The sequence below is a fragment of the Cyrtonyx montezumae genome, unplaced genomic scaffold (genome assembly GCF_038088225.1).
Source record: "Cyrtonyx montezumae isolate F1298 unplaced genomic scaffold, pur_monq_1.0 scaffold_7, whole genome shotgun sequence".
In the NCBI taxonomy this organism is placed as follows: domain Eukaryota; kingdom Metazoa; phylum Chordata; class Aves; order Galliformes; family Odontophoridae; genus Cyrtonyx; species Cyrtonyx montezumae.
In genome coordinates, this window is record NW_027072078.1 from 17905598 (window position 1) to 17919948 (window position 14351).

The window sequence follows — 14351 nt, forward strand, 5'->3', positions numbered from 1 at the left end:
GGATAAGGTTCCTGACTGCTTAGGTGCTAGAGCTCTAGAATTATCACTGTTAGATAGAATTTATACATCTTCAGTAGCCTCTTCCCTGGTCAATCACTGAGATTAACTCTGGCAGAATGCTCCTCTTGGATTACTATTAACATATTCTCTAAATCCTCCTTCCTTCTCTTTTCCCCCTCAGCTGCAATAAAAGTGTAGAAACAAATTCTACATACCAAGTAGAGATGTTGAGTTAAAATAGTTTGGAAGGGTAAAAGATTTTTGTGTGTGTGTGTGTGTGAGGCAGGTTTTGCCTCTTCACTAAGCTGGCCAAAAACTTTCAGATGCTGCAACTCTGCCAGAAAGTTTTGATTTACTGAGATGGAAATGTTTCATGGCAGTATATCAGATCCCTTTAATATTTAATACAGATGCCAAAATCACTTAAAAGTTGTACTTTACTGAAATCTTTTAACGTTAATATTCTTTAAGGAGTTTAATTCAAAAGTTGAAAAATGCGAGTTCAGTTGGTAATGATAGGGCAAGAGGTCTCAATGAGATCTAACTGGAACATCATTTTGTTTTTGTGAAACAAAGAGGAAACTGGATTATCCTTACATTACAGATGGTAATACCAGATCTCTTCCTGGGAACTGAGAGGAATACTCAAATTGCTTTGTCTTGAGCAAGATTCTGACTATAATTTAACATTTATATAACTCAGAGATAATAATTGTCTAGAAGGGGTAGTATAAGAGTCAATGAGCCACCTACTACTGTCCCAGACCAAACAAATCTCTCAGTGCAGAATTCTGCTTGAGTGAGGACAGCCAAACTTGCCACTCTCAGTAGATGCAGCTTTGATTATAACTGGAAGATATGGGTAAGAAAACACTGTGTCTCAAGATTTAATGCAGTTAACTAATCCACTTTAAATCAGTTCAGATTAATCTCCTGACTGACCTCACACAGATAAACCCATAGAAAATTCTGAGGCCTCATTGTGTTGAGAAGAATAAGAACAGAGCAAGAACAGAGCAGTAAATATTTTTCCTACTGTAAAGATTAGGACCAACCTAAAACTGTATAACAGTGTAAACAGCTATTCCTTATAGGTGAGAGATACCACTCAAAAAGTGGATGAACTACTGATTTAATCATCTTACAGTAATGACACAAAATGATGAGATCCTGTAGGGCTGATTGGCTTTTTCAGCAGTGTGAGTAGATCTGAAAGGTAGTGCTTGGGTTTGTTGTTTTCCATCAGTATGCAGTGCGGTGTGTGCTAATGAGGAAATACCTCCCTACAAGAAAACCCAGGTGGAAGTGGCTAATGAACTGATAATGAGGCAAGTAAGCCAGAGGACAAAAGTTAAACTTTCCTAATCGATGAAGAGAGAGAAATAGGATGCCTAGTTCAGTTGGATGAAGGTTTTGAGGTTGCAGGCTCACAGGGAAAATTTCTCTCATTAGTGAAATCTCTATGGCTGCAGGACAGGATCAGCTCTGTTCGAGTGGCAGGCTGTAAAGTGCAGCCTGTGCCCAGTGCCGGGCAGACAGGTAGTTTCCCTTCAGCCTGGACAGCATATACTGTTCCTTAGCTACAGCACAGCTTTCTTTGGGATCAAAGCCGTATGCAGTTTATTATGACAATAAAAATTTCATCATTTTAGAATTCAGTTTCCAACCATCCAATTTATTAAATGAAGCATCAGCATAAAAATAAGTGAGGTAAAAAAAAAACAACAACACACACACAAAAAAAACAAAAACAAAAAAAAAGCAGCATTCAGAGTTCATACTTCATCTGCATTTTCAAAAATGCCATTTGATGTTTGTGTTCCACTGCCTGCTGCTTGTTGCCTCCATCTGCCGGTGGCATTTTGGAAAAGCAACGGATAGTAAAAATATTCTCAGGAGGAAGAGTTGACTTTTAAATCTCATTCGGCATAGCAAAGCTTGCAGACAACTGAAAAACGTGGATTAATATAAAAAACTATTGATTCACCTGAAAAGGCCAAGTGAGCACCTTGAGCCTCCAAAGGGAAGGAATACTACCTGGCATCAGAAACTTTAAAGTCAGACTGTGTGATAAATCGAGGAGCAAAGCTCGCTCTCAGCAAGTTAAAGCTCACTCACAGCAAGCTCACTGAGTTATAAACAAATAAGCACTGCTCCCCCTCTTTGCAATCCAAATGTCAGAAAAATGAGGTGAAAAACAATGTGTTCGGTGCTCCAGTATTCCCAGTTTGGCAAAAGCACTAGCTTAATGTCATGGGCTGTGATTCCTAATCCTTTCCTGCCCTTGACCCCTGCTGTCTAGATTCAAACTTGTAACCATTAATGGGGCTGGATCAAAACACTGGCCTTCTGGTGTCACCAATGGTGTTTAGAGGGGATTTAAACTCCCTGCTTTTCAGCGCAGTGAAATGAACACAGCAGTAGATTAATGCAAGGATTTGAGCTCACACAGCATGAGAGCTTTCAAAAATAGTGTTAACAGAGCTACAACTGCCTCTTTCAGGGAAAGCAAAATGAGGGGAACAGAACAAGTGAACATACACAGGGCAAATCCTTGTCGCTATGGGCAGGGCTCCTAAGCACAAGGAACTGGGGAGAGGGCCAGTGAGTGCATGGGGCCGGAGCTCTCCCAGCCTAGTGCATTCTGCAGGAGCCAGTCCAGAAGCCAGGGCCTGGAGAACATCACGCTTTGAGGGTCCATGGCTGTGCGTAACTCACTGCCTCAGCTCTCTGGCGGAGAGAGAGCAGGAGATCACAAGCTACAGGGCTGGCCAGAGTTGCTCACCTATCTCCCTGCTCACCTGGCATGGGCTGAGATTTCATCAAACTTCAGGCAGTGGGCGTGGGGCCCATTTCTGGACTTCTCTGTGCAAGAGGGCACAGGGGCACAGGTAGACAAGTATTGCCTTTCACAGTTCTTCCCCTGCCAATTTCCCACAGGGGGGCTAGTGGAGCCACTCTTCCTGCAGCTGTCCTGCATGTGCCTGACTCTCACACTCACCATCTCTTCTTCAGGGTTTGCAGAAGGATGTGCTAAAGCCCACAGTAGTGACAAGATAACATCTGAAGGTTTCCAGCTTTCATTTCAAAGATTCCTACTAATCCACCTGGCCCAGGAACCCTTCCCGTAACAACTTCAGTCTGGGGCTGAGCCCACATTGCTGAATCCAGTGGGAGTTTTGCCATCAACTTCAATGAGAATAGGATCACACCTCAGAGCTTTGTTTTGTGCGTGTTCGTGCTTTGCCTCAGGCAGGAACCTGTTTGTTTGTTTGCTGCCTGTGCTCACTGCAAACATCAATAGGACTAGCTAAAAGCATTCAAGTCATCAGATCTGGGGAAGCTTCCAAAGTTTGTTTGCTTATCTGAACTGTCCCAGGCACTGGGATTCATACAACAGGGTTGAGAAGAGCCTGCAGAGGAAAGGAGGTTTCCTCAAGCAGCTCCAGAACTTCCACTTGTTGAGTGTCCTGGGGGGACAGCATCTCTTGTGCCTCATGAAAAGAGGGGGAAAGTACTCAGGGCATATTTAAAGCAAATAGCTTTAAACAAAGAGTCTGATTTGCCTTTTTACTGTCAGCCTCATCAAAAACTTGACTTGTTTTAGTTCATGACTAGAACACAGTCTAACCACATATGCACAGTCTTATTCTAAGCAGGCAGGTTTCTATATCCCAGGTTTGAGCCATGTGCTTGGCTCCACTGTGTGGCTGGAGCAACTTGGAACCCCTTCAGCAGACTTTGAGGAAGGAAAAAGATGCTGGCTCTCCTATTGGCAGAAGTATTGCCCCAAACACTGGCTCAGCACCCCACTTTCATGTTCTTGCTAGCATTTTGAAATGCTTCCACAGGAGGGTGTCCTCTCCTGCACTGACTCCAGCATTTCTGTCTTCTCCAGCCAAAAATGCCACCAGCATCATAGCATCATAGCACAGGTCACTTCTGCCCCACTGTAGTCCATTAACAAAGCATTCTATTCAGTCTGAAAGCAATTCAGGTTTGAAAACTGCTTATACTGACTGGAGCTATTTCCATGCCTGTCTTCCCCTCCCAGCCCTGCCACTGGAAGAGGACAGTGCTGCTGCTCATGCAAAACAGTGCTAAGAGGCATTACTGCTCAGGACAATTCTGGGTACCCAGATATTCTGCACTGTCTCTACTAATTTCTTGATTAGTTTACCATTAGTGCTCCCATTTTTCAAGTATCCCTCAATACAGTATCTGGAGAGTTTTAGCTATGTATGCAGAGATGACTGCTGTCAAAAAAATTATAATTGGTTTGTCGCACACATGAGCATGTCTCTCCTCCCTTCATAACTTGTAGAATACCCAACTAAGCCTTCAGCAAGCCAGAGAAGAAAGTGCTTCCTCCAGCTGTCTGCTCTGTGCTCACTCCCTGTCCAAATTAAACTTGCTGTGGACAGCGACACATTCCCATTTCACGCTGGTTTGATTAATGTGTCTCAGCTAATTGTGTGAAAGATTCCAGCCCTTTCGACTGTGAGACCAGGTTATTGTTCAGCCAGTCGTGGCTACCATGTGAAAATGGGGGCTGTTTAGTGTTCATGCACCAGAATCAAAGGAGGGGCATCTTGGACTGGGTCACAGAGCAACACCCACTTCTTTGAAAAGATGTTACTATGCTCTACTAAACCTGTAAACCTCTTGCTCAAAGCACATCTTCTCCCTCCTCTTTCCCCTGCATTTTTTTTCCCTCCAGAGACTCCCCCCACCACTCTCTTAGGTTATAAGAGAAAGAGAATGGCTAGACTGCAGATGGGTGGATTTCACATTCTAGGGTTTTTAATATTTCACTTTTATATTTCTCTTAGAGAATGATCCTGCTGAGAGGCTGAGAATCAGTGCTCATCATTTCCCCCTCACTGACACTTGAATATATTTTCCCAAGAGAAAACATTAAACAAAAAGAGAGAGAAAGACAGAAAGGGGGAGAGAGAGAGAGGGAGAGGGAGAGTGACTGAGCTAGCTTTTCAAAGCATACTTCTCAAACCTGCCCACATCAAAATAAGAGACAACTGGCCCTTTGAAGTCCAGGACACAGACTTCTCTATCAGCCCATGTGGAAATAAAAGAAGCCAGCTTTATAAATCACACAGATTTCTCACCTTGCCCACATCAAAATCAGGGATGGTGACCTTTAAAACTGAGGCTTAAGGCCTCCCAAACTAATTTCCATAAAAATAAGGAAAGTTCAGATAAACTATGTCCCTGGTACCTGTCAGCTTTTCCAGTGTAAAACAGGAGACATTGGTTCTTTGCACTGAGTGGAGACTAACTAGATTGTTAACACTTAGGACAATGAAGTCTTACATCAGCCTAGCATGTATCTTGGTGAGGCAGCTTTGCCACGCATGTACTTTTGCTCATATCTTAGGCCACTGTCCTACAACAACACTGTGGTTAAATAGTTCAAGGAATTTAGTAACTCTGGGTTTTTCCTAATCCAAACGAATGATCCAAAAATTATTAAGTGGTCAGAGGCTCAGACAAAAAGCTCCATATTCTTGTGAAGTAAATCCTACCTGGCTTGTACCTGGGGAGCTTGGAAAGTCCTGGCCAGGTATCTTCAGTTGGGACCCCTAGTGCCTGTGCAAATCAAAAAAAAAAAAGAGTGTGAGAAGAGCAATAGCCTCAGTACGTCATACCCTTCATTGGTGCACAGCTGGACAACTTGGTCTCAGTGGAGAGGGCTGTGTCCTTTTCTGTGACCCAGCACAGCTTTGCACTGCCATAGGTGGTATTGGATCTACTTCTGCACATAAACAACATTCACATTTTAGCACTTGATGTTACAATGGAAGGGTTCCTGCCGAGGTTTAATGCTGTCACTCCTGGGAACGTCACTGAAGGTGCATGCAGCTTCACTGCCAGGTGCCACCCAAGCATGTCTTAACCAGCCCAGAGGTCACACTGTCCAACTGCTTACGCTGCTGGAGATGTCCCTGTGCCAGCGCTGCGCTGGAGACTAATTCTGCCCACTGGCATTAGCACCTGCTGATACTTTCAGTGGCAACTTGGGCTGCAAGCTGTGATAGAAACTCCTCTAAGTGAGGGGTAATACAGGCAGGAAAGACAGCCAGGGACAGAGAGCAGGATGGAGACCACTTAAGGCGATATTTGCCTCTAGAAGTGTCAGTGAATTCACAGTCAGACTCTCTGATGGCTTGACAGGATGAACATATTTCACAGCCTGGAGATTTTCCAGCTGTACGTCTATATGGTGTTTGAAACAACAATCCTGCTTAGAGATAAGCATTCTGGATGACATAGCGCCATGCACACAAATGCAAACAGTCTCTAAACCAGTGCCTGATGCCTCTATTATTAGTACATGAAAGGAGCTGACTATTAGAAAACAGTAGGAATCCCCTTTCTGAACCTCTGACTATGCAAAATATCTCAAGCTAGGCATCGAAAGCCTCTAAGGAGCTTTGAAATCTTGGCCTAACACAGAGTCTCATTCCAGGCTGTATAATAACATAAAACCTACTGTGAAAGGCACTAATTATTTCATGGTTCTTAAAGCTTCCTCATGATTTTTAAATAAGTTTTTGCCTTCTATAGCACAAATCCTGTTAATCACAGCATCAGTTATAATACCAGAGAAATGGCGATAGGGCTATAAACCTCCAACTGTAAACCCACAGGAAACATGTCCAGAGATTTGAGCCAAATGTGGAAGGACAGCCTTCATTCACACTGTGAAACTGAGTCCTGCCCTGATTTTGAACTGTGTAAATTGGTCAAGGATGGATCTCTCTATTCACTTTCTATGAAAGAGAAATTCAGCATTTGTTAGAGTGAACTGAACTCAAGTCTAGTAACTAGACTTGCTTGTACATCATTTCAACAAATTCTAGCTAGAAGTGGAGAGGAAAACCAGATTCTGGGTGAAGTTATTAAGAAGTAAAAGCTTGTCTTCAACAAACTCAGCTATAAAGTCTTCTCTCACCACTTCCCAAATCTTCAGCACTTTGTCCTTTGAAACCCCATCTTTGGAAAACAGCCTGTGTGAAAGAGTAAATTCCTGGGAGATGTGAAAGGGCAGATACCTATGGCAAAACCCAATGGGAACCTCTGGGTTGACCCTTCTGGAGAGTCAGTAGTGGGGTCAGCATTGAGTAGTCAGGAACATAAAGAATCCACCCATGCCAGGACCTGTCTCAATTTTGCCAAGAAGCACTGAGGGCATAGCAGTGTGAATTTTATTTCCTTGGCAGAAAAGTCATCTTAAAAGACTTTTTAAATATCTCTGTTCTTATTCACTGCTATCTTTGTAAAGTATCTTTCACACTTTTGCATTATGCCAAAGCACTCTCTAGGGCTGTATCATCATAGCTGGTTGATAGAAAATGTTCCAAGTCAATATAACAAAGGACCTGCAAAAACACCCTGGGCCTTGTCTTTTTCTGAGGTAGTTTACTAGCAGTATTAGAGCTTCTTTGTGAGATTATAGTGTGCTGTATAAAGCAATTAACAAGAAGGAATAGAATTTGCAGTACCTGCACAGCTTTTATGCCTACTTCAATTTGGTGTCACTTTAATTGGCTTTAAATCTTTGATGAGATGACAAACATCAAAGGAAAGTCATTTGATTTACTCCTGTGTCTATAAGAAAGTTGCCAAATATAAAACGGCTTACAAAGTCTGCTATGAACTTGGCAGACCAGATCAAATTATTTCAGCTATTCACAGGACCTATGCTCCAGACTTCACAATTAAGTAAGGAGCTGAAGCAACAGATTCCTTCCTCTCCCATTTCAGGATATATGTTGCTCACCGTCCAGATCTTCTCCAGCTGTTCAGGAGCACTAGAAGTTCCTGCAAACACTGGCTGGCCCTGGATCATTTCGACGAAGACACAGCCTGCACTCCTGCAAGACCAAGGTATTAACTCATTCACATGCATCATATGCATAATCTGAAGGGAGAAATTTGACTTGTTGGAATGGAAATGTATAAATCTTGACCTGCAAATTCTGAAATCCTGACATAAGTTGTAAATACTATATGTTTTGCTGCTCATGTAAGAAGTACGAGTCTGATGTGTAGATATTATCGTCTACTTGCTCTTCATTTAGTGTCTGTGTGTAGGAAGCAAGGCAGGACATGAGGTGACTGCATACATGTACATAAGTAAAGATTCAGTGAAGGCTGATCTACCTTCATGGTATGGTGTTAGGCAAGATATTTCATTATAAAAAAAACTCAGCTTCCTATGAGAGTGACCAAGCTATATAGCCCTGGGCTCCCAACACTGTCCTAAGCACTTGCCTCTGGCCTTTGCTCCCAATTGTTTGTAGTAACCAGCAACTTTATCCAAGTCCTTCACAACGAAACGCTTGACCTAAAAACCCAGCATGTAAAATAAGACTGAAGGAGACTAGAGATTCATCACATTCATATCCTTCCAGGATAAATGTTTTAAAATAACACAGAGCAGTCGAAGCTGCCTGTGAGTTATGGTCCCATCTGCTTTTCTCATCAGCACTAAAAAAAACCAACAACACCCTTCACCAGCAAAACAAGACAGGTGATATCCTTGGAAAAGAAACTCACTAAGCACCATCATTTTTTTTTCCAGCAGCAAATGGCTTATTTCAGGTCTCTTTCAACCTACCCTTTTAAAAAGCCACCTTAAAGAAGATAGTCAGGACAGATGCCTGTGCAGCAGTAGGTTGTTTTCCATGAGAAAAAGGTACAAAATCTCTGAGATAAGAGTAGGAAAAATAAATGGGGAACTACTAGACAGTTTATGGGCTAGAAGGGCACATTAGATGCAGATAAAACCCAGAAGCACTGACGAGTACAGTGATTTTCCTTCAGAAGCAATTAACCCGTTCTCTGGAAAACTGAAAGCAAGATTTCATGGCATAAAAAATTCAGTGGCAAAGGCAAGTTAAAGTAATCCTATTTTTATGTCATCCTCTGCCCTACGCTTTTGCTAAACCAAACCAGCCAGCTTAAAAACAAACAAACAAACAAACACAACAGCCCACCAAAGCTTGCAAAAAATGCTTAATTTCACTCAAGTGGATTAGTCCTGCTGGGAATAATGATTAGATAGTTGTAGTCAGGATAGATTTATCTATTTGCAGGCATTTCCATCTTTTATTATGTGGTGTAAAACTCTGCTCATTTACTTGTTAACTTTACCCTCCAAACATTTTCTAGGTTTTCTCCCTTTTCACTAAGCCCTGGCCCAACTTTTCAAGTTTCATCTTCCTGTTATACCAGACTTGAGTCTTTCAAGTTTAAATGATGAAACCCCAACTTTGTTTAACTGATTCTGACATTATTATTCTCACTTGCTGAGCTACAACTAGTAATCTCCTCTGGTCATTTGTACTGTTCTGTTACCTCTCACATCTCATTTTTGCAGTGCTGGAGATATTTTTTTTACCTGTCTGTGGTCAGTTGAAAGCCTGACATGGAGCTCGTCTCTGGTATTCATTTTGATCATTCTTAGGAAATGTCAAGCCTGTTTGCAGATCTGTATGTAACTGTTTTCACAAACAACTCTGATGTACTTGAGTTTTGTGAGCTTAGCTTCTTATTTGTCAAATGTGCTTTCACACAATCCAGGTTTATCATGAAACTTAACCCACAGCTTTTGCAATGCAGAGTTTTGTGTTTCATAGTACTACCACATCACTAGATATTATTTTGGAGCCCACTCTGCTGAGACCAGTGCCATAACAACCCTCTGTTTTCATGGCTGATAAATGTACCCAGATGGCTCACCCTATTTTGCAACCACAGGGACTGTTGCAATCCACTGATGCCATTACACAAGTCTAACCACATATAGTCAGTGCAATTTAGGTACTTTTGATTTGTACTCTTTCTAACAGAGCTCTCATTTGTATTCCTGGTTTATTCCAATAATATCTGGATGACTTTCAACCCCAGTGTCTGGTAAAAAAGCTATCAGAGCAACCATGGCAGCTGGAAAGAAAGAGGTATTTGTTTCCTGTATTGTGACTCAGCTGAAGAGCTTCCTTTATGCTTGCTTGATACTGCACTGATTCACCAGTGGCAACTGTAACTGTTGCTACCTCTGTGTACTTACAGGCTGAAATATGGTTTTCCTTACAAAAAGTCCCAAGTTGCTGGAACTAGTTATGCAGAGGCATATGGGCACCCACCTCTTTTCCCAGATAGTTTTTTTTTCCCCTGTGTGTTAAAGTAGGGCTTTGGAAAAAAAAAAAACAAAAAAAAACCTCTTTGGTGCTAGTCATCTGATTACCCTCCCCAGATGCCTTGATCTTCCAATATATGGGAGTTACAGGCACTGCCCTTGTAGCATTATGAAGATCCTTCTCTTAATGAGGATGATTCAAAAAAAACCAACCTTTACTTTAAAATACTTCTCAAGACTTAGGCCTAGGTCAGAACTGTTCTGTCTTTCTCCTGTCTTCCCCTTAGCCCTCTGGTGTTCATTCCTGAGGTACCCTCACCTCTGAAAGCCCACAAGCTTCTCAAAGCATGTCAGTTCTACAGTCTAGGAAAGCACTGAGGCAGAGCAAGGGTCACATCATAAACTGTGGAGGAGTAATATGGGGTCTAATAGCAAATTCTACCAGGAGGAGGAAATGCAGAGGAGCCCTTCATTGCCTGTTCACTAGTCACAACTATCTCCTTACACTTGCTGTACCCCTTTGAGAATGGTGTATTTTCATTAATAGGCTCCTAGTGAGGGGAAGAGAGGAATGTGGTGTTAGTGCTGGTCTCCCTTGCAGTCATGTCAGACAGAAGTACACTACTGAGAGCAGAAGAGTTACATCACTGCAAATAACACTAAGGACCTTTTGGTACCTCCCAGAGCAGTTTGTTTCCTCTCTTGCCTCCTAAGTTAAGCAGAAGTTGTACCATCCTGCAGGAGAAAACAACAGGCAGCAGCACCATCTGCAGCCCCTTACGATGTCTTTCAGGAAGGGGCTTAGGCATGATGTTTCAGCATGCACTAGGCATGCATATGAAGCAATACACTGACAGTTAAAGTAACAGGAGAGGTATAACTGGTTATCTGAGTGAACACAAACAGGGTTGGTTCAGACAGCTCCATCACATCAGCCCTCAGTCCCCGAGGCAGATTTGGACACTTCAGTTACTCCTCGGTTTCCAGTACTGCATCACACAACGGAGAAACAACTCCATCAGGATTAAGATCTAAGGTATCTCTGTGGCATTCCACAGTTCCCACTCCACAGTTTCTCTGCCACTGGGAGATTACAATTTGGCATTTATCCACAAGTGCATCTTTTACCTCATGCCTCACCAGGCAGTGCTGCACATTGGAGCTCCTGGTCCGAGTCTCCCAGTTTGACAAAATCGGCCAACATGATCCAGACTTGGGAGAAGGCTGTAGTGGGCCTGGCAGATCTGCATCAAATGACTGCATAGGAATTCTTATTCTATGTGAGTCTATCTGGGGAGATTCCTGCAACCATCATAGAAGAAATTACATGGAGGGCTTGTCTGAAAAGAAGCCATGACTGTAGGTACTTATGATGTTGAAAACTGAATGTTGAAAACTAGCACTGCACATACACAAAGCCCTTGGTGTTTAAAAAAAAATCTCCCTGATACTCAGTGTAATCTTGCTGAAACATTGTCACTCTCCCTTAATCGAATTTTCTATAGCCTTGAAGAGATAGTGAGGGAGAAAGAGAATAAAAAGATACTGAGAGATTAAAGCAGCTTTTCTAGTTAGTCCAAGAGCTAGTGAGGTTCCTTCTATATCTCTTTCTTCATCTATTCAAGGCCTCATTCACTTCCTGTGTGCCTCCCACTGACAGTATTGCTGCTCAAGCACACTATGCATGAATTGCCATAATGTTTTATTTTGTTGTAATTGGTTTCTTTAAACCAAGGTTTTAACACCCACTGTCTCATGCCATTAGCAAGGGCATTTTGACCTGTCTTCATGTAAATTGCAGTATCCAAAAGAAATAGTTTTTTTTTCTTTCTTCCCAGTAGACAAGTAACATCTGTGTGAATTCACATTATTTCCTAATAGACAAAAATTGAACTTAAATGCAGTGTACATCAAGATAATAAATGACCCTCGTTAGAGGAAGTTACTGAATAGAGCTCACTGAAGAACTCTCTATTCTCTCAGCGTGACATCTTTCTTTAAGGCCAACACTTGGAATGTTGTTATTATAAGGAGGTGTTATAACAAAGGTGCCTATAGTGTGAACATAGTTCAGTGGGGCTGAGTACTGTGCTGTTAGAGCTGGACAGAGTGCTGGACAGGATCTTTGTATTCTAGCCCTCTGTTGCCATTCACTGCACTAGAGCAGAGTTATGTAGTGGGATGCTGGGTTTGCACTGGCAGAAATGCCAGTCTTTATGTGTGCAACCAGGGCTTTGAACAGGACCCAACATTCAGAAAAAAAATACAGATTACTGCCAGCATCTACCTAATGCAAACCCTCCAACCTGTTAGGTAGGCATCTTTATCCAACACAGCAGATGTTCCTGAGAGGCTGTCTGGAGAGCAGAGGTGGCAAGAAGTGGGAGGGAGAAGTCAGGACTATTTGGACTGGCTTAGCAGCTGGAAGCCATTAGAATTTAACAAGGTTTTCCTCCTCAGAGAAATTTTTAAGCAATTAAATTAGCATCAGCCCTAGGGAAGTTAACAAACAAATCTCCTGTTTCCCTGAACTGCCCTCCAGACTTAGTTCATCAGAGCCTCCAAACAGCCTCAGATCTCTGGCAGGGGATACTGGCTGGGAGCTTTGCAAACTTACCAAACTCTCTTCTTATGTATACTTCAGCCTGCTGTGCTCCCACCCTTTCACAGCCTTCAACTCTGCACAGCAGAGAGGAACAGTCTCAGTGCGATACTCACAGGCAGAGGATCAACTGGTCTGAAGAAAGGGCAGAACTGCTGTAATACCCACATGTAAAATTGCCCTGAATAAAGATGCGCTGCTGCTCCTTCATGAGATTCACATTGTCCATGAGAAAGTCAGGACTGTGTTGCTGGGAGAAGATTCATGTTGATGCAGAAGAGAGCCAGAAAGTGGATGTACACTCAGACCCAGCTTTACATCCATGCCAGCCCAAAAGGTCTAGTGATACCCCTGTAAAACACTCATCCTCTCCTGCATTTTACCTGCTCTCAGGAGCCTCTCTTCCTTCAGTTCTGCTATTGTGCAGCTTCCTTCCTGTGATTCCCAGCCATTTTAAGATTTTGTGATAGTGCTTATGAGATAAGAAGCCTTAACTGAAGACATTTCTTCTCCTGTATGAAGTGTAGAGTATCATCATTTGTGTATTTGTGATTGCATTCATTGTTTGTTCGCAAAGCCGTAGTTGTAGAAAGTTAACACTGACTCAGCCAAACACATATATACAAAACCATAAGTGCTTTAAGGAAACACAAAACCTGAAAGTGCTTCCTTAATGTCACCAAATGAGATTTACATACTTTATGAATATTGTCAGATCAGATTTATGTAACTCCGTAGCTAACATGTGCTAACACCATTTCCCAAAATGTCTATGAACCCTGCAGTACAAAACCCCCCCCTACTCACTCACCCTACTCACAGGTGTTAATTCTTCTGCTTACAACTATTGTAAATTGGTTGACTTTAATTAATTCAGATAAAGATTTTTTTCCCCAAAAGACCCCAGATGATTTGACATAGATAAGTACCAGACATCTAGATCAGAAGAATAATCTGTAGCTCCAAGCAAAACATCAGGAGGACGGTACCAGAGTGTCACCACTTCAGAGGAGTATGTCTGACTGGGGATGGACTTGGCACGAGCAAGACCTGCCAGAATAAAAAATACTGAGTGCTGTGACAGTACAATCTTTCGATGGGTACAATACATGAATTATAATAATTGGAAACAGAACATTATTTTCTCTTGGTTCAATAAACACAAGCAGTCCAAGTGCAGATTACAATCAATTGACAGAAAAAAAAAAAAGGGTCTGGAATATACCTCTAGGGCAGATCAGATGAAGCAATATGCTATGTTGTGCTGGGCTTCACCATGTGTGACTGAAGCAGCCATCACATACTGATGACAAGAAGGCCCTTCTGGTCAGTACATTGCTCTGGACTTCACATGTCTCATGATTTTCTGAAGAGAGAGGGGTTGATTCTCAGCTCTCTTGAACCAATTTTGTATGGCAGAAATTGCTCTGACTTAGATGAGGTTACTCCCTGCAGCTAGCAGTACAAAGACAAGAAAGGCTGGACTGACCACAGAAATACTTTTGTGAAGTTCCATAAGAGGCCATGCTTCTGTGCCTTAGCTGTCTGTGGGTACAGATCTATATGCATGCTAAAGTTACAGTCTGA

General features: G+C 42.3%; 2 protein-coding genes across 6 annotated transcripts in view; both read right to left on the reverse strand.

Moving 5' to 3' along the window:
- The window catches only part of STRADB (STE20 related adaptor beta), a 126284-nt gene that overhangs the window by 12098 nt on the left and 99835 nt on the right, over positions 1–14351 (reverse strand). The gene's annotated exons all lie outside the window — the stretch shown is intronic.
- Positions 1–14351, reverse strand: part of CDK15 (cyclin dependent kinase 15) — a 32392-nt gene that overhangs the window by 8748 nt on the left and 9293 nt on the right. The window contains exons 8-10 of the mRNA XM_065750305.1: positions 13694–13814; positions 7802–7895; positions 5544–5607 (exon numbers count right to left, since the gene is read on the reverse strand). Of these exons, the coding sequence (XP_065606377.1) occupies positions 5544–5607; positions 7802–7895; positions 13694–13814 (279 nt within the window). The remainder of the gene's footprint in view (positions 1–5543; positions 5608–7801; positions 7896–13693; positions 13815–14351) is intronic.